Genomic DNA, 22,100 nt, shown 5'->3' on the forward strand with positions numbered 1-22,100 from the left:
TTCAATACCTTGACTTTGTTGCCATTTTGCCACAACTTTGGAAGTATGCCCAGGGTCATTGTCCATTTGGAAGACCCATTTGCGACCAAGATTTAACTTCCTGACTGATGTCTTGATGTTGCTTCAATTGATTGGACATTTTCCTTCCTCATGAGGCCATCTATTTTGTGAAGTGCACCAGTCCCTCCTGCAGCAAAGCACCCCCACAACATGATGCTGCCACCTCCATGCTTCACGGTTGGGATGGTGTTCTTCGGCTTGCAAGCCTCCCCCTTTTTCCTCCAAACATAACACTGGTCATTATGGCCAAACAGTTCTATTTTCGTTTCATCAGACCAGAGGACAGTTCTCCAAAAAGTACCATCTTTGTCCCCATGTGCAGTTGCAAACCGTAGTCTGCCTTTTTTATGGCAGTTTTGGAGAAGTGGCTTCTTCCTTGCTGAGCGGCCTTTCAGTTTATGTCGATATTGGACTCGTTTTACTGTGGATATAGATACTTTTGTACCTGTTTCCTCCAGCATCTTCACAAGGTCCTTTGCTGCTGTTCTGGGATTCATTTGCACTTTTCGCACAAAAGTATGTTCATCTCTAGGAGACAGAACGCATCTCCTTCCTGAACGGTATGATGGCTGCGTGGTCCTATGGTGTTTAAACTTGCCAACTATTGTTTGTACAGATGAACGTGGTACCTTCAGGCTTTTGGAAATTGCTCCCAAGGATGAACCAGACTTGTGGTCTACAATTATTTTTCTGAGGTCTTGGCTGATTTCTTTTGATTTTCCCGTGATGTCAAGCAAAGAGGCACTGAGTTTGAAGGTAGGCCTTGAAATACATCCACAGGTACACCTCCAATTGACTCAAATGATGTCAATTAGCCTATCAGAAGCTTCTAAAGTCATGACAACATTTTCTGGAATTTTCCAAGCTGTTATCGCAGTCAACTTAGTGTATGTAAACTTCTGACCCACTGGAATTGTGATACAGTGAAATAATCTGTCTGTAAACAATTGTTGGAAAAATTACTTGTCATGCACAAAGTAGATGTCCTAACCGACTTGCCAAAACTATACTGTACATAATTTTTCAGACCCTTTACTCAGTACTTTGTTGAAGCACCTTTGGCAGCCATTACAGCCTTGAGTCTTCTTGGGTATGCCGGTACAAGCTTGGCACACCTGTATTCTCTGCAGTTCCTCTCAAGCTTTGTCAGGTTGGATGGGGAGCGTTGCTGCACAGCTATTTTCAGGTCTCTCCAGACATGTTCGATCGGGTTCGTCCAGGCTCTGGCTGGGCCACTCAAGGACATTCAGAGACTTGTCCCAAAGCCACTTCTGCGCAGTTGTGATTGGGCTTAGGGTTGTTGTCCTGTTGAAAGGGGAACCTTCTGCCCTAGTCTGAGGTCTTGAGCACTCTGGAGCAGGTTTTCATCAAGGATCTCTCTGTACTTTGCTCCGTTCATCTTTCCCTCGATCCTGACTAGTCTCCCAGTCCCTGCCGCTGAAAAACATCCCCACAGCATGATGCTGCCACTATGCTTCACCGTAGGGATGGTCCCAGGTTTCTTCCAGACATGACCCTTGGCATTCAGGCCAAAGAGTTCAATCTTCGTTTCATCAGACCAGAGAATCTTGTTTCTCATGGTCTGAGTCTTTAGGTGCCTTTTGGCAAACTCAAAGCAGGCTTTCAAGTGCCTTTTACTGAGGAGTAGCTTCCGTCTGGCTATTCTACCATAAAGGCCTGATTGGTGGAGTGCTGGTTGTGCTTCTGGAAGGTTCTCCCATCTCCACAAAGGAACTCTAGAGCTCTGTCAGAGTGACCATAGGGCTCTTGGACACCTCCCTGACCAAGGCCCTTCTCCCCCGATTGCTCAGTTTGGCCGGACGGCCAGCTCTAGGARGAGTCTTGGTGGTTAAATTAATTACGTAACAATTAACTCATTAGCAATCTTGGGGCACCATGGGAAAGTTTGTTTAATGAGTTACTATTTCCCGAATTAACTCAATATCAGAATATATCGTTATTAGTCATCCATTCATTATTATTGTTACGAATCCCTTTGGCCCGACAATCTAGGGGGGATGGTAATGGGACCTGTAACACAACTCACGCAAATTATAACAGTGACAAAGTAACAGTGAAAACGAAATAACACAGACAACTTAATTACCGTCAAACACTCAGGGTTCATTTCTAAACACACGGTAAAGGGGGGCAGGAAAAAGGGGCTGAGCTGGACCCAAGGAAAGAAATAATAAGTATTCAAAAATACCCCTAAGTTAGCTGTTGGTGAAGTACACTAGTCTAACTAACCAAAAATACAGTGGGTGGTCCGCCCAGTTCTAACTAGTGTTTTTAACAAAGTTTACCTACGGGTAGTGTATGCCCATGGGCGAACTGTCTGGTTACCCCCTTTTCCCACCATCAAACAAACACTCAAACACCATAACCAAAAACAATACTCACAGGTGGGGACAAAGTGACATGTAGATGCAAAACCACACAATGGATCTACAGACATATGGCATTTACAGAGAGATTGAGCTGTAGAGAACACAACTGACAGGGTTTTTAAACCAAGGGAAAAAAGGGACTGTGATTGGGTAGGAGAAAAGGAGCAGGTGTCTTCCGATTAGTGACTGATTGATGACTGATTGGGGAATGATGATTGTCACCTGTGAGTAGGGGAGAAGGAGAACAAAAATACACACAGGATACACACAGAATACTTGTATCCGTAACAATTATTACCTCATCGGTTTCATTCTGAATGTCGCTGAATTAAAATCTGCACAAACCCTAGTCTACATGACTCAAGCCAATTTGTATATTGCTATATATTTACTAACTAGATAATCACACAGAATTACTGTGTGCTGCACACTCTTGGCATTCTCTCAACCAGCTTCATGAAGTAGTCACCTGGAATGCATTTCAATTAACAGGTGTGACTTGTTAATTTGTGGGATTTCTTTCCTTTATGCGTTTAAGCCAATCAGTTGTGTTGTGACAAGGTAGGGGTGGTATACAGAAGATAGCACTATTTGGTAAAAGACCAAGTCCATATTATGGCAAGAACAACTCAAATAAGCAAGGAGATACGACAGTCCATCATTACTTTAAAACATGAAGGTCCGTCAATACGGAATATTTCAAGAACTTTGAAAGTTTCAAGTGCAGTCGCAAAAACCATCAAGYGCAATGATGAAACTGGCTCTCATGAGGACCGCCACAGGAAAGGAAGATCCAGAGTTACCTCTGCTGCAGAGAATAAGTTCATTAGAGTTACCAGCCTCAGAAATTGCAGCCTAAATAAATGCTTCAGAGTTCAATTAACAGTCATCTCAACATCAACTGTTGAGGAGACTGCGTAAATCAGACCTTCATGGTCGAATTGCTGCAAAAAAAACACTACTAAAGGACACCAATAAGAAGAGACTTGCTTGGGCCAAGAAACACAAGCAATGGACCTTAGACCGGTGGAGATCTGTCCTTTGGGCTGATGAGTCCAAATTTGAAATTTTTGGATCCAACCGCCGTGTCTTTGTGAGACGCAGAGTAGGTGAACAGATTATCTCTGCATGTGTGGTTCCCACCGTGAAGCATGGAGGAGGAGGTGTGATGGTGTGGGGGTGCTTTGCTGGTAACACTGTTGGTGATTGATTTAGAATTCAAGAACACTTAACCAGCATGGCTACCACAGCATTCTGCAGCGATACACCATCCCATCTGGTTTGGGCTTAGTGGGACTGTCATTTGTTTTTCAACAGGACAATGACCCAACACACCTCCAGACTGTGTAAGGGCTATTTGACAAAGGAGAGTGATTGAGTGCTGCATCAGATGACCTGGCCTCCACAATCATCCAACCTCAACCCAATTGAGATGATGTGTGATGAGTTGGACCGCAGAGTGAAGGAAAAGCAGCCAACAAGTGTTCGGCCTATGTGGGAACTCCTTCAAGACTATTGGAAAAKGATTCCTGGTGAAGCTTGTTGAGAGAATGCCAAGAGTGTGCAAAACTGTCAAGGCAAAGGGTGGCTACTTTGAAGAATCTAAAATATATTTTTGTTTTTTGGTTACCACATGATTCCATATGTGTTATTTCATAGTATTGATGTCTAATTTAAACATGAAGAAAATAGTCAAATTTAAATTTAAAAAAAGACTTGAATATGTCTGCAAATGTAAGTCTGCAAATGCGATGATGCATGGCATGCTTTATTATAAAGATACATGTTTATGGTGAAAATGTACTTACCCAAACTTGAAACTCACACGCTGCCTATATATATGCTAGTGATGTTGCTGTTCATTACTGGTCTTGTTGGCTGAGGAGAAGTAAATGTGGACAGTAATTCTAACATCTTCAAATTGCGCAATAAGGACACGTCATTGCATCCTTGATTTACATGTTCTGTTAAGATTAATTACCACTATCTAAATGTGATTTCTGTCATTCTGAGTACCGTGATGGACGCCCTAATCTGGTTACGCACCCAATGCATATGGGTCCGGTAAATTAAGATGCTGCAGGGCAAGTGTCCAGTGCCACATTTTCATTATGGAAACCCTGATAGGAAGGGTTTGTTTGTGTTTTTACTGATGTTGCTACTTAATGAGAATGGCGACAAGCCCCTTTGACACAAAAAAACGTGATATCGAACACTGCAACAGTTGCACAATCTAATCATGTAAACCAAGATAATTATTATTTTCTCTAATATGTCATCTCTGTAGTGTTTCTTAGAAAAGTACAACTTTGCATCACAAAAGTTCCTCTTTTGAGGTTTTACACAACCCTAAACGTATTCAAACCTAGTTTTAAGTGCTTTTCTCCACTGCTTGATCCAGACGTATGCAATATACTTTTTTTGGCAGTGCTCAGTGAATGACGTATACAACAGGCGTGGTAATAACAATGAGAACACTAATAATTCAGACTATACACCGTTTTCACTCCAAATTGGATACAGAACATATCAGAAAGTGTGCGGTAATGGTATTTAGCGCTGCTGGTTCAAAATACACATTGTGGATGATCCATTGACATTTCTCTCTACAACATTTCAGTTTCGTTTATTGTAGTATCATAAAGTTTCCTGCCTRTCCGGACCGCTGTGCTTCATGCGCAATAGACTGAGAATTTGAGTACAGTACATAGGAAATGACTCATAGGAGTTCAACTGTTAGCGTGGGTGTGTACTCTATTAAAACAAGGCTCAGACTACTCCGGATGACTCAGTGCGAGGCTAGCTTTCAATGGTGAAAACCAACACGGGCTGTTCTTCAGATGAACTTTCGGGAATTGCGTTTATACAAGAACGATGGCTTCATACGTTCTCTGTGCGCTTTGTGGACTGATCATTGCGACTATAGTGAAACTAAACGGAGTGAATGGGCAAAGTAAGTCAAATATTTTTTCTTAAACTTTTATGGATGTGCTAAAATGTAATTGTACAAAGTTCGTTACGTTGACATGTCTATGTAAGTGCAAGTAAAAAAGACTTGTAAAGAAATGTTTTCTTTGAAATGCGAAAACTTTATTTTCTCTCACTTTTAATCGCATGGGAATTCGTGTTTTATTTAAGAGCATGGAATCATCGCATGGCCTCTCAAATTGAGTCTGATAAAGGGGTTGCTTATCGAGTTTTCTACCAGCTGCCTTCTCACCGGTTCCGCATTATAATCACCTTATTTCACTCCATCCATGCCAATGGGTGAGGACAGACCTAATTGAATGGTGTAGCCTACTTGTAGTTGACAACAGAAAATAAATATTATACTGTAACTTCTTTACTTTCTTAAGGATGTATAAATGATCAGCATAATGTAGTGACTTTGAACTTGAGAAAAAAAATTCTCCCATTCCCAGCACATTAAGAATTCCTTTATTTTCTAGGGTGGCTCTCAGTAATGAGTGGGGCTTATGACAACTTTATTATTTATTGCATGCATGTGAGACTTGTTTAAGCATTGACCAGACCAGGTCAACAATGTAGAAAATGCTGAAATAGGCTTGCCCTTGAGCATGACTCTGTTCCATTATATTACACAAGAGTCACTGGATGAAGGCGTCTTCTGATCCCCGAAGCTCAATCTGAACATAAACAAGTGTCGCTTGCGGTACACCGGGTTTGGTAGCATAAGGACCTTATCTTTCATATCAGCGATAAATCATTTTCCAAAAAAACTAAACGTAACATTTATACACACCTTGTTAGTGGTCCCCACGGCCATATCTCCATATTACAGCGATTGTTTACGGAAGACATGAGGCGACCAACTGTACTAAGTATCTAGCATGCTCTGAACACCTGAACGTAAGCGTAACATGGGAAGTGTAGTTGCGTCGGATGGAGGCCCCGTATTGAGTTGTGCAAAACTGCTACAGTAAGTGTGTTTTATTTGAAGGATTCTTTCTCGCTGATGAAATATAAGGGCCATATGTTTCGAAAGCCGTATCGCAAGCGATGATTATACACGTTTCGAAACTATAAAACACAGCTTCGCCATTCTGGTTGAGAACTGTAGGGAGAAGGCAGAATGCCGTCTAGAGTTTTCCGAGATTTAGCTTGCACCCTCGACCCACGGGTGAATTGGAATTGTGCAGGTGGTGGGGCTGACACTATAGGCTACCAGTGTTGATTTCCTATGATTATTTATTAAATATAAATCTAGTTACCCTCCCCCCTCTTTTCAAGTGACACCTTTATCATGCAGAATATGAAGGCCTAACGGCTAGCACACGTCGATTCTAACATCAGCAGTCCAGGAAGACAGACGAAGATGAGAATCCCTTGGAAAAATAAAACACTTTCTGATAACATGCATCATCTGCTATCTTCACAAATAGTATCTTACCATGGAAACCCAGACTGACTGTTTGATACTGTAGATTTAATGCAAGTGCTGACTTGTCTCCAATTTCCTGCACTCTTATCTCACACCTTTGTCTTACATCATTGTGTCACTCAGTACTGACCTTTTGGTATCGTTTCACTGAGTTACAAAGCAGCTGATGCTAAAATGCAACTAAAATAAGAATCCTGTAAGTATGACTGAACAACACTACACCAATCATAGCCTACATTACACCCATGATTAAAGTAATGTGGAATGGTGAGATAATGGTGCAGGTCATGAAAAATTATGCATCCTTCCAACTGTTTGCCGTGTATGTTGAAAATGTTCAACATTTTCTCAATTAAGTACATTGCCCATGTGGTAACATGCTGAATTACAAAGTAACAAACGACATTGTCAACACATGATTACACTGGATAGATAGACCTTTAACCCTTGTGTGACCTTTGACCTCAAGAAAGAGCAAACTATAGTCTTGATCTTATTTAACTCTTATCTTTACTTGACGTCAAAGTGATCTATTAACTCTGTAAAGTAACAGGTTTTTCATGACATTATTTACAAGTTTGTTTAGCGTTGTGATCACATTTAATTTACCATCATGCTTTATTTTTGACTGAGTTTAATTAACATTGCAGACCTTTTCCTTCAATACTTCATCACCTTACATATATTTATTAAAATGTGCCTTGTCTACACTATTTACACAGTCCATTCAGAAAGTATTTAGAYCCCTTGACTTTTTCTACTTTGTTACAGCAGTATTCTAAAATAGTTTTTTTTTTATTCCCCTCATCAATCTACACACACTTCCCCATAATGACAAAGCAAAAACAGGTTTTTAGACATTTTTGCAAATGTATWAAAAAAAAGCGGAAATATAGCATTTACATAACTATTCAGACCCTTTACTCAGTACTTTGTTGAAGCAGCTTTGGCAATGATTACAGCTCGAGTCTTTTTGGGTATGATGTTACAAGCTTGGCACACCTGTATTTGGGGAGTTTCTCCCATTCTTCTCTGCAGATCCTCTCAAGCTCTGTCTGGTTGGATGGGGAGTGTCGCTGCACAGCTATTTTCAGGTCTCCAGAGATGTTTGATGGGGTTCAAGTCCGGGCTCTGGCTGGGCCACTCAAGGACATTGAGACTTGTCCCGAAGCCACTCCTGCGTTGTCTTTGCTGTGTGCTTAGGCTCATTATCCTGTTGGAATGGGAACCTTCGCCCCAGTCTTAGGTCCTGAGAGCTCTGGAGCAGGTTTTCATCAAGGATCTCTCTGTACTTTGCTCCATTCATCTTTCCCTCGATCCTGACTAGTCTCCCAGTCCCTGCCGCTGAAAAACATCCCCACAGCCTGATGCTGCCACCACCATGCTTCACCGTAGGGATGGTGCCAGGTTTCCTCCAGACGTGACGCTTAGCATTCATCTTTTATTTTTAATTTAAATGTTAAAAAATAAAAATAATAATCTGTCGGCCCTAGCTCCGAACTYAGGCCCTGTGTGTAGTTAACCGAACCTCTCTGCAAATTCATCTCCATTTTACCTGTTGTTGTTGTCTTAGCTGATTAGCTGTTGTTGTCTTAGCTAGCTCTCCCAATCAACACCTGTGATTGCTTAATGCCTCGCTTTATGTCTCTCTCAAATGTCAATATGCCTTGTATAGTTATCATTGGAGCCCCTAGTCCCACTCTACATGCCTCAGATTCCTCCTTTGTCCCACCCCCCACACATGCGGTGACCTCACCCAGTATAACCAGCACGTCCAGAGATGCAAACTCTCTTACTCAGCGCCTGGGCTTACCTCCACTGTACCCGCACCCCACCATACCCCTGCCTGCACATTATGCCCTCAATCTTTTCTACCACGCCAAGAAATCTGCTCCTTTTATTCTCTGTCCACAACACACTAGACGACCAGTTTTGATAGCCTTTAGCCGTACCCTCATCCTACTCCTCCTCTGTTCCTCGGGTGATGTTGAGGTTAACCCAGGCCCTGCGTGTCCCCAGGCACTCTCATTTGTTGACTTCAGTAATCGAAAAAGCTTTGGTCTCATGCATGTTAACATCAGAAGCCTCCTCCCTAAGTTTGTTTTACTCACTGCTTTAGCACACTCCGCCAACCCTGATGTCCTTGCCGTGTCTGAATCCTGGCTTAGGAAGGCCACCAAAAATTCTGAGATTTCCATACCCAACTACAACATTTTCCGTCACGATAGAACTGCCAAAGGGTAGGAGTTGCATTATACTGCAGAGGTAGCTTGCAAAGTTCTGTCATACTTTCCAGGTCTATGTCCAAACAGTTCGAGCTTCTAATTTTACAAACGTATCTCTCCAGAAATAAGTCTCTCTCTGTTGCCGCCTGTTATAGAACCCCCTCAGCTCCCAGCTGTGCCCTGGACACCATATGTGAATTTATCACCCCTCATCTATCTTCAGAGTTTGTTCTGTTAGGTCACCTAAACTGGGATATGCTTAACACCCCGGCAGTCCTACAATCTAAGCTAGATGCCCTCAATCTCAGACAAATCATCAAGGAACCCACCAGGTACAACCCTAAATCTGTAAACATGGGCACCCTCATAGATATTACCCTGACCAACTTGCCCTCCAAATACACCTCTGCTGTTTTCAATCAGGATCTCAGCGATCACTGCCTCATTGCCTGCATCCGCTATGGGTCCGTGGTCAAACGACCACGCTTTATCACTGTCAAACGCTCCCTAAAACACTTCTGCGAGCAGGCCTTTCTAATCGACCTGGCCCGGGTATCCTGGAAGGATATTGACCTCATCCCGTCAGTCGAGGATGCCTGGTCATTCTTTAAAATTAACTTCCTCACCATCTTAAATAAGCATGCCCCTTTCAAAAAATGTAGATCTAAGAACCGATATAGCCCTTGGTTCACTCCAGACCCGACTGCCCTTGACCAGCACAAAAACATCCTGTGGCGGACTGCAATAGCATCGAATAGTCCATGCGATATGCAACTGTTCAGGGAAGTCAGGAACCAATACACGCAGTCAGTCAGGAAAGCTAGCTTCTTCAAACAGAAATGTGCATCCTGTAGCTCTAACTCCAAAAAGTTTTGGGACACTGTAAAGTCCATGGAGAACAAGAGCACCTCCTCCCAGCTGCCCACTGCACTGAGTCTAGGTAACACTGTCACCACCGATAAATCCATGATAATCAAACATTTCAATAAGCATCTCTCTACGGCTGGCCACGCTTTCCTCCTGGCTACCCCAGCCCCGGCCAACAGCTCCCCCCCCCCCGCAGCTACTTGCCTGAGCCTCCCCAGCTTCTCCTTCACCCAAATCCAGATTGCAGATGTTCTGAAAGAGCTGCAAAACCTGGACCCGTACAAATCAGCTGGGCTAGACAATCTGGACCCTCTCTTTCTAAAACTATCCGCCGCCATTGTTGCAACCTCTATTACCAATCTGTTCAACCTCTCTTTCGTATCGTCCGAGATCCCTAAAGATTGGAAAGCGGCCGCGGTCATCCCCCTCTTCAAAGGGGGTGACACTCTAGACCCAAATTGTTATAGACCTATATCCATCCTGCCCTGCCTCTCTAAAGTCTTTAAAAGCCAAGTTAATAAACAGATCACTGACCATTTCGAATCCCGCCGTACCTTCGCTCTGCAATCCGGTTTCCAAGCTGGTCACGGGTGCACCTCAGCCACGCTCAAGGTACTAAACGATATCATAACCGCCATCGATAAAAGACAGTACTGTGCAGCCATCTTCATCGACCTGGCCAAGGCTTTCGACTCTGTCAATCACCGTATTCTTAACGGCAGACTCAATAGCCTTGGTTTCTCAAATGACTGCATCGCCTGGTTCACCAACCACTTCGCAGATAGAGTTCAGTGTTTCAAATCGGAGGTCCTGTTGTCCGGACCTCTGGCAGTCTCTATGGGGGTACCACAGGGTTCAATTCTCGGGCCGACTCTTTTCTCTGTATATATCAATGATGTCGCTCTTGCTGCGGGTGATTCCCTGATCCACCTCTATGCAGACGACACCATTCTGWATACATCTGGCCCTACTTTGGACACTGTGTTAACTAACCTCAAAACTAGCTTCAATGCCATACAACACTCCTTCCGTGGCCTCCAACTGCTCTTAAACGCAAGTAAAACTAAATGCATGCTTTTCAACTGTTCGCTACCGCACCCGCCCGCCCGACTAACATCACTACCCTGGACGGTTCTGTCCTAGAATATGTGGACAACTACAAACACCTAGGTGTCTGGCTAGACTGTAAACTCTCCTTCCACACTCATATTAAACATCTCCAATCCAAAATCAAATCTAGAATCGGCTTTCTATTTCGCAACAAAGCCTCCTTCACTCATGCTGCCAAACATACCCTCGTAAAACTGACTATCCTGCCGATCCTTGACTTCGGCGATGTCGTCTACAAAATAGCTTCCAAATCTCTACTCAGCAAACTGGATGCAGTCTATCACAGTGACATCCGTTTTGTCACCAAAGCCCCTTATATCACCCACCACTGCGACCTATATGCTCTAGTCGGCTGGCCCTCGCTACATATTCGTCGCCAGACCCACTGGCTCCAGGTCATCTAAGTCTATGCTAGGTAAAGCTCTGCCTTATCTCAGCTCACTGGTCACGAAAACAACACCCACCCGTAGCACGTGCTCCAACAGGTATATCTCACTGGTCATCCCCAAAGCCAACACCTCGTTTGGCTGCCTTTCCTTCCAGTTCTCTGCTGCCAATGAATGGAACGAATTGCAAAAATTGCTGAAGCTGGAGACTTATATTTCCCTCACTAACTTTAAACATCAGCTATCTGAGCAGCTAACCGATCGCTGCAGCTGTACATAGTTCATCTGTAAATAGCCCACCCAATCTACCTACCTCATCCCCATGTTGTTTTTATTTACTTTTCTGCTCTTTTGCACACCAGTATCTCTACTTGCACATCATCTGCTCATTTATCACTCCAGTGTTAATCTGCTAAATTGTAATTAATTCGCTACTATGGCCTATTTATTGCCTACCTCCTCACGCCATTTGCGCACACTGTATATAGACTTTCTTTTTTTTCTATTGTGTTATTGACTACGCTTGTTTATTCCATGTGTAACTCTGTGTTGTTGTTTGTGTAGCAATGCTTTGCTTTATCTTGGCCAGGTTGCAGTTGTAAATGAGAACTTGTTCTCAACTAGCCTACCTGGTTAAATAGAGGGAAAATWAAAAAAAAAGACCAAAGAGTCCAATCTTGGTTTCATCAGACCAGAGAATCTTGTTTCTCACGGTCTGAGAGTCTGTAGGTGCCTTTTGGCAAACTCCAAGCGGCTGTTGTCATGTGCCTTTTTTACTGAGGACCACTCTACCATAAAGGCCTGATTGGTAGAGTGCTGAAGAGATGGTTGTCCTTATGGAAGGTTCTACCAGCTCCACAGAGGAACTCTGGAGCTCTGTCAGAGTGCCATCAGGTTCTTGGTCACCTCCCTGACCAAGGCCCTCTCCCCCGACTGCTCAGTTTGGCCGGGCGGACAGTTCTAGGAAGAATCTTGGTGGTTCCAAACTTATTCTATTTAAGAATGATGGAGGCCACTGTGTTCTTGGGGCCCTTCAATGCTACAGACATTTTTTGGTACCCTTCACCAGATCTGTGCCTCGATACAATCCCGTTTTGGAGCTCTACGGAAAATTCYTTCTACCTCATGGTTTGGTTTTTGTTCTGACTTGCACTGTCAACTGTGGGACGTTATATTGACAGGTGTGTGCCTTTTCAAATCATGTCCAAACAATTGAATTTAACACAGGTGGACTCCAATAAAGTTGTAGAAACATCTCAAGGATGATCAATGGAAACAGGATGCACCTGAGCTCAATATCGAGTCTCATAGCAAAGGGTCTAAATACTTATGGTATTTCAGTTTTTTTTATATATTTGCAAACATTTCTAAACCTGTTTTTGCTTTGTCATTATGGGATATTGTGTAGATTTAATGAGGAAACCTTTTTTTATTTAATCAATTTTAGAATAAGGCTGTAACGTAACAATGTGGAAAAAGTCAAGGGGTCTGAATACTTTCTGAATGCACTGTGCACAAAAGTAKGTGGACACCCCTTCAAATTAGTGGATTCAGCAATTTCAGCCACACCCGTTGCTGACAGGTGTATAAATTCGAGCACACAGCCATGCAATCTCCATAGACAAACATTGGCAGGAGAATGGCCTTACTGTAGAGCTCAGTGACTTTTTCAATGTGGCACCGTCATAGGATTCCACCTTTCCAATAAGTCAGTTTGTCAAATTTCTGCCCTGCTAGAGCTKCCCCGGTCAACTGTAAGTGCTATTATTGTGAAATTAAATATCTAGGAGYAATAATGGCTCAGCTGCGAAGTGGTAGGCAACACAAGCTCACATAACGGGAGMGCCGAGTGATTAAGCGCGTAAAAATGGTCTGTCCTCRGTTGCAACACTCACTACAAGTTCCAAATTGCCTCTGGAAGGAACAAAAACTGTTTGTCGGGAGCTTCTTGAAATGGGTTACCATGGCCGAGCAGCTGSACACAAGCCTAAGAGCACCATGTGAARTGCCAAGCGTTGGCTGGAGTGGTGTAAAGCTCGCCGCTATTGGACTGGCGCAGTGGAAATGCGTTCTCTGGAGCGATAAATCATGCTTCACCAGCTGGCAGTCCGACGGACGAATCTGAGTTTGGCGGATGCCAGGAAAACGCTACCTGCCCCAATGCATAGTGCCAACTGTAAAGTTTGGTGGTTGAGGAATTATGGTCTGGGGCTGATTTTCATGGTTTGGGCTAGGCCCCTTAGTTCCAGTGAAGGGAAATCTTAGCACTACAGCATTCAATGTTCGATTCTGTGCTTCCAACATTGTGGAAACAGTTTGGGGAAGGCTCTGTTTCAGCATGACATTGCCCCCGTTCACAAAGCAAGGTCCATACAGAAATGGTTTGTGGRTCGGTGTGGAAGAACTCGACTGGCCTGCACAGTGCCTTGACCTCAACCCCATCGAACACCTTTGGTGTCCACATACTTATGGTCATGTAGTGTATATTAGTCTGGTACTGCTGCCTGTGGCTTCTCTAAAAGGATATATTAGGTTTCAGGTTGTAGTGTCTCAAGGGATGTAGACATTTCTATCTAGTTTATGACAAGTGTGTCAGTCAGGGAGGAACCACCGTTCAATGCCGCTWTGCTTTCAGTGTCACCAAAACTTCTCTAGAAGTCAAACACCCAAAACAATGCGGCAAATCTGGTCTTGATGACACACATCCTGCCTGTCTCACCATGCTTGTACACACAAAGCCAGTGAGTAATGTTAATTTTCGTGTAAGTGCAAAACCAAAGGAATTCCCCAACTCATTTTATAAGAAGAGGAAACCCACAGTTTCTCGGATCTTCTCAATTTCTTTAGACTTGATGTCATATGATTTCTTTGTCATTGGGCCAAAACAATTCCTTTCAGAGACCACACACTGAGTGCATACATTTTTTTATTGGCAGGTTTTAGGTTGCCGTCTAAAGACTTCAAACAGATCTATGGTTCTCACTGTTCAGGACACTGACCAATATTGAAGAAAAATAATATATACACACTCTATTCCAATAGTTAATTTGCTTTGGTGAGGTAGAGGAACATTTCCCAATGAGCAAATGTACAGTATGAGTCACAAATTGTGGTCATTCAAAGGGTAAATGCTGTCAGAGGATTACGCGTTAAGTCTCTCCATTTGTTTTTTTCCCCCACAGGCCTATGCACCAGTAAAGAGTTCTGGAGTTCAGACATAGACCAATGTGTATCCTGCTCAACATGTAAGCAGTATCCAAAGACCCCTTCATGTAACACTTGTAAGTTAAGTTTGAATGTTCCTTAGCTAATCATTTAACTTACAACTAAATCTTGCACATAACCAATGCTTTATTGTATGCCTAAAACTGTCCTCTTCGACCAATATGTCTCCTGTCAGGCACATTTACAGAGGAGAGATCTGATGTCTGGAGACTGGCAGCCATTTCCAGCTTCTCTGTGCTGGCAGTCGTTCTGCTCATTGCAGTGTTGATCATTGGGGTCATGGTGCATCGACGCACGGCAAACAATAGGCCCCTTCGTGGTAGGGCTCACGGCTACCATCTCCTGCTAAACTAACATTGTCAGTCATGAAACTTATTGTAGCATGATGAGGCACACATTTCTTTGTAGCATTTTGACCTCTTTGGGTTCTGGTGAAAATACAGTAAAAATGTTCTGCATTTCCTTGTTGTTCTGCAGAACCTATTGAAGAGACAACGGGACCTCTTTACCAAGCTTAAACATTTCAGTAGGTATGCATTCCGCAAATTTGTTGATGTGTGAACAATTGATAACTGCTATCAATTATTATGCAAGTAGCCTCAAATTGTAATTGTTTTGAAATAATGGGCGATGTTGAGTGAATTAACCAACAAATCTCTCATTACTTTCTCAGCTTCATCTTCCTCCTGACATCGATGTGACAGAACCAAGGGAACACCTTTTGAGGACCAATCGTCAGAAGAATTTCTGTACAATGGACTGTGGGTATTATTTGAGCAGAGTTTGAATTGATACTGCTAGTTAGTAAAGGTGTGCTCACACTCATTAGACTGTTACAGAACGGAGCTCTCACATAGAGCTGTGTTGACTCCCGCTGTCAATCCCGTCTTGTCTGAAGTCAGACTGTGCTCTGAGGAAGACCATGTGGTTAGTAAAGAGTAGCTCTCACAGCTCTTTTGGTATTGATGTCCTTTGAGTTATGATGCTAGTTTTAGCCAGTGTAGATATTCCAATCTATCGATAAGTCATTTGTTCAACAATAAGTAGGTTCAAAAACAGTAGTGAACATGAGACACATCTTGAATGATTTGTATTTATTACCATAACTGTCAATGCTTGATCACCTATTACTGTATTGGTGTCAGACATTTAGCTTATTAGGTAGAATACCAGCTAACACACTGCCTCGACTTGCCACAAGCAGGATGAATGTGAATACAGCACAATCAAGCTTTCTGGGCCAGGTTTGACCTACTGTACTTCTAAGACTAAAAGGTTTATATTTGCTGGTCATATAACAACCCTTTGGTGAAGTATACAAGTGATATGTTAGATGAGTGGTCAGCAACCAGTCGATCGGTTATATAAAATATATTTTGATTCGTTGAAAACTTTTTTTGGGTGACTACATGATTCCATGTGTTATTTCCTAGTTTGTCTTCACTATTATTCTACAATGTAGAAAATAGTCAATATAAAGAAACTTTGGAATGAGTAGGTGTGCCCAAACGTTTGACCGGTACTGTATATCATTTCCTGAGCTTTCTTGTTTCTTCTTATTTATTTTTTGAATGTCTTTTTGCCATTTATGAAGGTGTTATTCAGTATCAGTAAAGGCCAAATTCAATATTATACCAAGTGTTTTTATGTGTTTTTATACCTAAAGGGGTCCTAAAATTCCAAATCAAATAGCTAAATGAGCTATGAGCATCTTAAAATGATTCCATATGTCAGCTTAGAACCCACCCCACCGCCAACAATGCAGAGAAAGTAGATAAATAATATCAAAAACACATAATACAAGTAACAATAGATACACAATGAGTGACGATAACTTGGCTATATACAAGGGGTAATAGTACCGAGTCGATGGTCAGGGGTACGAGGTCATTGAGGTAGATATGTACATGTAACTAGGAATAAAGTGACAGTAGCAGCAGTATATGTGATGAGTCAAAGTTAGTGCAAAAAGGGGTCAATGCAGATGGTTAACCAAATATCTATAAGGACAAACTATTTAGCAGTCTTATGGCTCGGGGTAGAAGCCGTTCAGGGTCCTGTTACTAGTTTAAACAAATCATTTTTAAAGGAGTAGAACATTAACATTTGTGAACTGTAGTCTTCCAATCAAGAGGCAAAGGGAAAATAAGTTGTGACTATGAAACTGCTCAAACATATTGGACATTCTTTAACAGGTCATTTTACCATTATACTGTCAAATGTAGACACTGTGTAATGTGTGTGCACTATGCAGGATAAGTAGCATAACACGGGGGTTCCCGAACTGTTGTGATGGAAAAGTTCTAGGTGGTCCAGAATTCTGTGAGCATGTGTTGGTATAGTTTATATCTAAGCATTTAAATCATTCCCAGATGGACACAAATAGGGAATCCTTACCACTGTGCTCTGATTCAGAGAGGTTGGGTTAAATGCGGAACACATACACTACTGGTCCAAAATTTTAGAACACCTACTCATTCAAGGGTTTTTATTTTTAACAAATTTCTACTTTGTAGAATAATAGTGGAGACAACAAAACTATGAAATAACACATATGGAATCATGTAGTAAGCAAAAAAGTTTAACAAATAAAAAATGATTCTTCAAATAGCCACGCTTTGCCTTGATGACAGCTTTGCACACTCTTGGCATTCTCTCAACCAGCTTCATGAGGTAGTCACCTGGAATGCATTTCAATTAACAGGTGTGCCTTCTAAATTTGTGGAATTTCTTTCCTTTTTAATGTGTTTGAGCCAATCAGTTGTGTTGTGACAAGGTAGGGGGGTATACAGAAGACGGTCCTTTTACCAAGAAGGAGAGTGATGGAGTGCTGCATCAGATGACCTAGCCTCCACAAACCCCCGACCTCAACCAAATAATTGAGATTGTTTGGGATGAGTCGGAAAGCATTCCAGGTGAAGCTGGTTGAGAGAATGTCAAGAGTGTGCAATGATGTCAAGGGTGGCTACTTTGAAGAATCTCAAATATAAAATATAGTTTGATTTAACACTTTTTTTGGTTATTACATGATTCCATGTGTTATTTCATAGTTTTGTCCTCTACAATGTATATAAAAATAAATGAAAACCCTTGAATGAGTAGATGTTCTAAAACTTTTGACCGGTAGTGTATTTTGGTTGAATGCATTGTGCAACTTACTCAGTATTCCCTTTCCTCAGTTGAAACAATGGAGATACGTCCAAGCTTGTGTGACAATGTTTGTAACACTACTATTAGTCACCGAATGTCAACCCAGGAAGGAACATTGCGGTTTAGCGAAAAAACTAACTGAACCCTATTGACAAGTATAACTGTGTACTCAGCTTCAAACTAAGTCAGAACACAATTTTAAGGGTTGTGTGTCAGAATGTGGATGGCTGAATAATGACCTCTTTCATGTTACTGACAAAATTACTTAGTTATCAATAGTAAGTGGATATGGATAACAGCAGCAAGAAAAGGGCAATTTCTATACAGAATTATTTATTTATTTAGAATTATATTTTTGAATGTTTGTGGTAACAGCTAAATGTCTGGATAAATACTGTCAAAGGGACCCCTGCAAAGTTGTTTGTAAAACCAGTGACACCAGCTGACCAACTTTTTGTTACTGAGCATTAATTAACTAGTTGTTAGTTAATTAACTTTTCTTGTCTGTTTGGTTTATGTAAATGGGTTAGTGGAGTAATAAGCAATGTTACATGTGAACTCTGGCTGACCTTTGTATTATGTTAATAAAATAAAGAATAAAATGAGCTGATTTCTTGATATCAACTTTGCAACAACCAGGTACTGTGCTGCGTGTAGGGGCTTGGTTTGAAACCAAAGACTGTGTGTAGGAGACAGGGTGTGGTTTGGAACCAGGTATAGGAAATGGTACAGTTTGGAAGCAGTTACTACTGTGTGGAGGAGAAAGGGATTGGTTYGGAACCAGGTATAGGAAATGATACAGTTTGGAAGCAGTTACTACTGTGTGGAGGAGAAAGGGATTGGTTTGGAACCAGGTATAGGAAATGATACAGTTTGGAAGCAGTTACTACTGTGTGGAGGAGAAAGGGATTGGTTTGGAACCAAGTTCTGCATGCTTTGTTATAAAACTTTAAACAAAATAAAAGGTTGGAATCATTGGAAAAGGACATTATCTCAATTACCAACACAATGTTTTTTTAAGTCATTTAATTTCAACAAACTGATTGGCTAAGGTTCTAATTAGCTAAGTTCATAGTCCTAACCTGGAAGTAAAAATATACATTTCAAAGTGACAAAATATATACAGGGTTATATTAATAAAATATTTCAGATGAGTTTTTGAACACTAAATTCACATCTTTGTGGAATATGCTTTTTATTACACTATAGCTAATTTAGTGGTGAATTCCGTGTGTAAAGGAGAATCCTGCTATGAATGTACAGAGAACCCAACCAATGTTTCATACCAATATTTACAGCTGTGGGAGATGCACATGACACACAGTACACAGGGGTTGTCATCCTGGCAAAAAAAGTTAAGTGTACATTAACAAGTSCCAGAAGAGATGGAACCATAATCAGACAATGCCACGTTCAAGGTTTAAACTGAGATCTGACATTAACACTACATGCAGACCATAAACATTTATGAAAATACATGTTGCAATTTGGATATGCGAGCCGTATTACAGAACTTAACTGTAATGGCGCCGATAGAGGGCAGCCGTGCTTCTAGCCCCCAGGCAACTTTGCAGTATTGTTTTTTGTGTGTTATTACATACAGCCGGGAATAACATTTGGATATCAGAGCGGCGGTAACTCATCAGCATTTATGACTAACAATACAACTTTCCCGAATTCGATCCTTTGTTCATACCCCAAGGGCAATTGAACTGATTCCAGAGGCTGACCCAAAGCATCGCCGGCTGTGAAGAGGTACTCGGAGTGGACTTCTAGTCCAACTCCGGAGGCGCGCACACCACCCACCGCTTCCAAGTATATTACTCGCTAATGTTCAGTCTCTGGATAATAAAGTTGACGAGCTCAGGGCGAGGAGCTCCTTCCAGAGAGACATCAGGGATTGTAACATAGCCATGTTTCCTTGAAATAACTCTGGATTTACTGTCTGAGTCCGTACAACCAGTTGGGTTCTTAGTTCATCATGCACAGGAATAAATATCTCTCCGGGAAGAAGTGTGATTGTGATAACATTCAGGAACTCAAGTCCTTTGTTCACCTGACCTAGAATACCTCAATCAAATGCCGACCGTATTACCTCCCAAGAGAATCCTCTTCGGTTATAGTCAAGCCGATACCATGAGGGCCCTCAAAATAACTTCAATGGACTTTATGCAAGCCACATATCCTGAGGCCGCATGTATTGTAGCTGGGGATTTTAAAGCCAATTTGAAGAAAGTGCTACCGAAGTTCTATCAAACACATCGATTGTAGTACTCGCGCTGCTAAAAACACTCGACCACTGCTACTCCAACTTCCGGGATGCCTACAAGGCCCTCCCCCGCCCTCCATTCGGCAAATCTGATCATGACTCCATTTTGCTCCTCCCTTCCTATAGGCAGAAACTCAAACAGGAAGCACCTGTGCTAAGGACTATTCAACGCTGGTCTGTTCAATGGCTCAGACACGAGACGTATGTGGCAGGGTCTACAGACAATCAATCATGGACTACAAAAGGAAAACCAGCCCCGTCGTGGCCACCGACGTCTTGATTCCGGACAAGCTAAACATCTTCGCCCGCTTTGAGGATAACAGTGCCACCGACGCGGCCCGCTACCAAGGACTGTGAGCTCTCCTTCTCCGTGGCCGACGTGAGTAAGACATTTAAGCGTGTTAACCCTCGCCGCATCCTCAGAGCATGCGAAGACCAGTTGGCTGGTGTTTACAGACATATTCAATCTCCCTATTCCAGTCTGCTATCACCACATGCTTCAAGATGGCCACCATTGTTTCAGTACCCAAGAAAGCAAAGGTAACTGAACTAAATGACTATCGTCCCGTAGCACTCACTTTGAGGCGCTATTCAAGGATCGTATCACCTCTACCATACCTGACACCCTAGACCCACTTCAATTTGCTTACCGCCCTAATAGCTCCCCAGACGATGCGATCGCCATCGCACTGCACACTGCCCTATCCCATCTGGACAAGAGGAATACCTATGTAAGAATGCTGTTCATGGACTACAGCTCAGAATTCAACAGCATAGTACCCACCAAGCTCATCATTAAGCTTCAGGCCCTGTGTCTGAACCCCGCCCTGTGCAACTGGGTCCTGGACTTCCTGACGGGCCGCCCCCAGGTGGGGAAGGTAGGAAACACCTCCACTTCGCTGATCCTCAACACTGGGGCCACACAAGGGTGCATGCTCAGCCCTCTCCTGTACTCCCTGTTCACCCATGACTGCGTAGCCACGCACGCCTCCAACTCAATCATCAAGTTTGCAGATGACAACAGTAGTTGGCTTGATTACCAACAATGACGAGACAGCCTACAGGGAGGTGGTGAGGGCTCTGGGAGTGTGGTGTCAGGAAAATAACCCCTCATTCATCGTCAACAAAACAAAGGAGATGATCGTGGACTTCAGGAAACAGCAGAGGGAGCACCCCCCTATCCACATTGATGGGACCACAGTGGATAAGTTGGAAAGCTTCCAGTTCCTCGGCGTACACAACACTGACAACCTGAAATGGTCCACCCACACAGACAGTGTGGTGAAGGTTCAACAGCACCTCTTCAACCTCAGGAGGCTGAAGAAATTTGGCTTGCCACTTAAAACCCTCAAACTTTTACAGATGCACAATTGAGAGCATCMTGTCGGGCTGTATCACCGCCTGGTACGGCAACTGCACCGCCCGCAACCGCAGGGCTCTCCAGAGGGTGGTGCGGTCTGCCCAACGCATCACCGGGGGCAAACTACCTGGCCTCCAGTACACCTACATCACCCAATGTCCTTTATGATCTTTTTGGCCTTCCTATGACAACAACCACCCGAGCCACTGTCTGTTCATTAAACATACTGACTGTACCACTCAGCTTTCCACTAGATGATGGTGCATTGCTGCAGGGACTTTCTTCCATTCAGCCACAAGAGCATTAGTGACGACGAGCACTGATGTTGGGCGATGTTTGATGGGGTTGTGGTCAGGGCTCTCCGCAGGCCAGTCAAGTTCTTCCACAACAATTTCGACAAACATTTCTGTATGGACCTCGCTTTGTGCACGGAGGCATTGTCATGTTGAAACAGGAAAGGGCCTTCCCAAACTGTTGCCACAAAGTTGGAAGCAAATAATCATCCAGAATATTATTGTATGCTGTAGCATTAAGATTTCCCTTCAATGGAATTAAGGGGCCTAGCCCGCAGGTAGCGTTCTCCTGGCATTCGCTAAACCCAGATTCATTGGCTCCAGAGTCTAAAGGCAGCGAGCTTTACACCACTCCAGCCGACC

The 22,100-nt window shown here is 42.8% G+C and overlaps 1 protein-coding gene across 2 annotated transcripts; it reads left to right on the forward strand.

The window, feature by feature from the left end:
* The first annotated feature begins 4,976 nt into the window (after positions 1–4,976).
* Positions 4,977–18,420, forward strand: LOC111976221 (tumor necrosis factor receptor superfamily member 12A-like). 2 transcript variants are annotated; one of them, XM_070448133.1, is made up of 5 exons: positions 4,977–5,403; positions 14,623–14,721; positions 14,841–14,984; positions 15,143–15,195; positions 15,339–18,420. In XM_070448133.1, the coding sequence occupies exons 1-4, from the start codon at positions 5,325–5,327 to the stop codon at positions 15,181–15,183; spliced, it is 363 nt and encodes a 120-aa protein (XP_070304234.1). In that variant the 5' UTR covers positions 4,977–5,324; the 3' UTR covers positions 15,184–15,195; positions 15,339–18,420. The 2 variants fall into 2 exon arrangements, with proteins under 2 accessions (XP_070304234.1, XP_070304233.1); XM_070448132.1 differs by having other exon boundaries at positions 4,982–5,403; positions 15,143–15,191.
* The last annotated feature ends 3,680 nt before the right edge of the window (positions 18,421–22,100 follow it).

The sequence above is a fragment of the Salvelinus sp. IW2-2015 genome, linkage group LG17, assembly GCF_002910315.2.
Source record: "Salvelinus sp. IW2-2015 linkage group LG17, ASM291031v2, whole genome shotgun sequence".
Lineage (NCBI taxonomy): Eukaryota > Metazoa > Chordata > Actinopteri > Salmoniformes > Salmonidae > Salvelinus > Salvelinus sp. IW2-2015.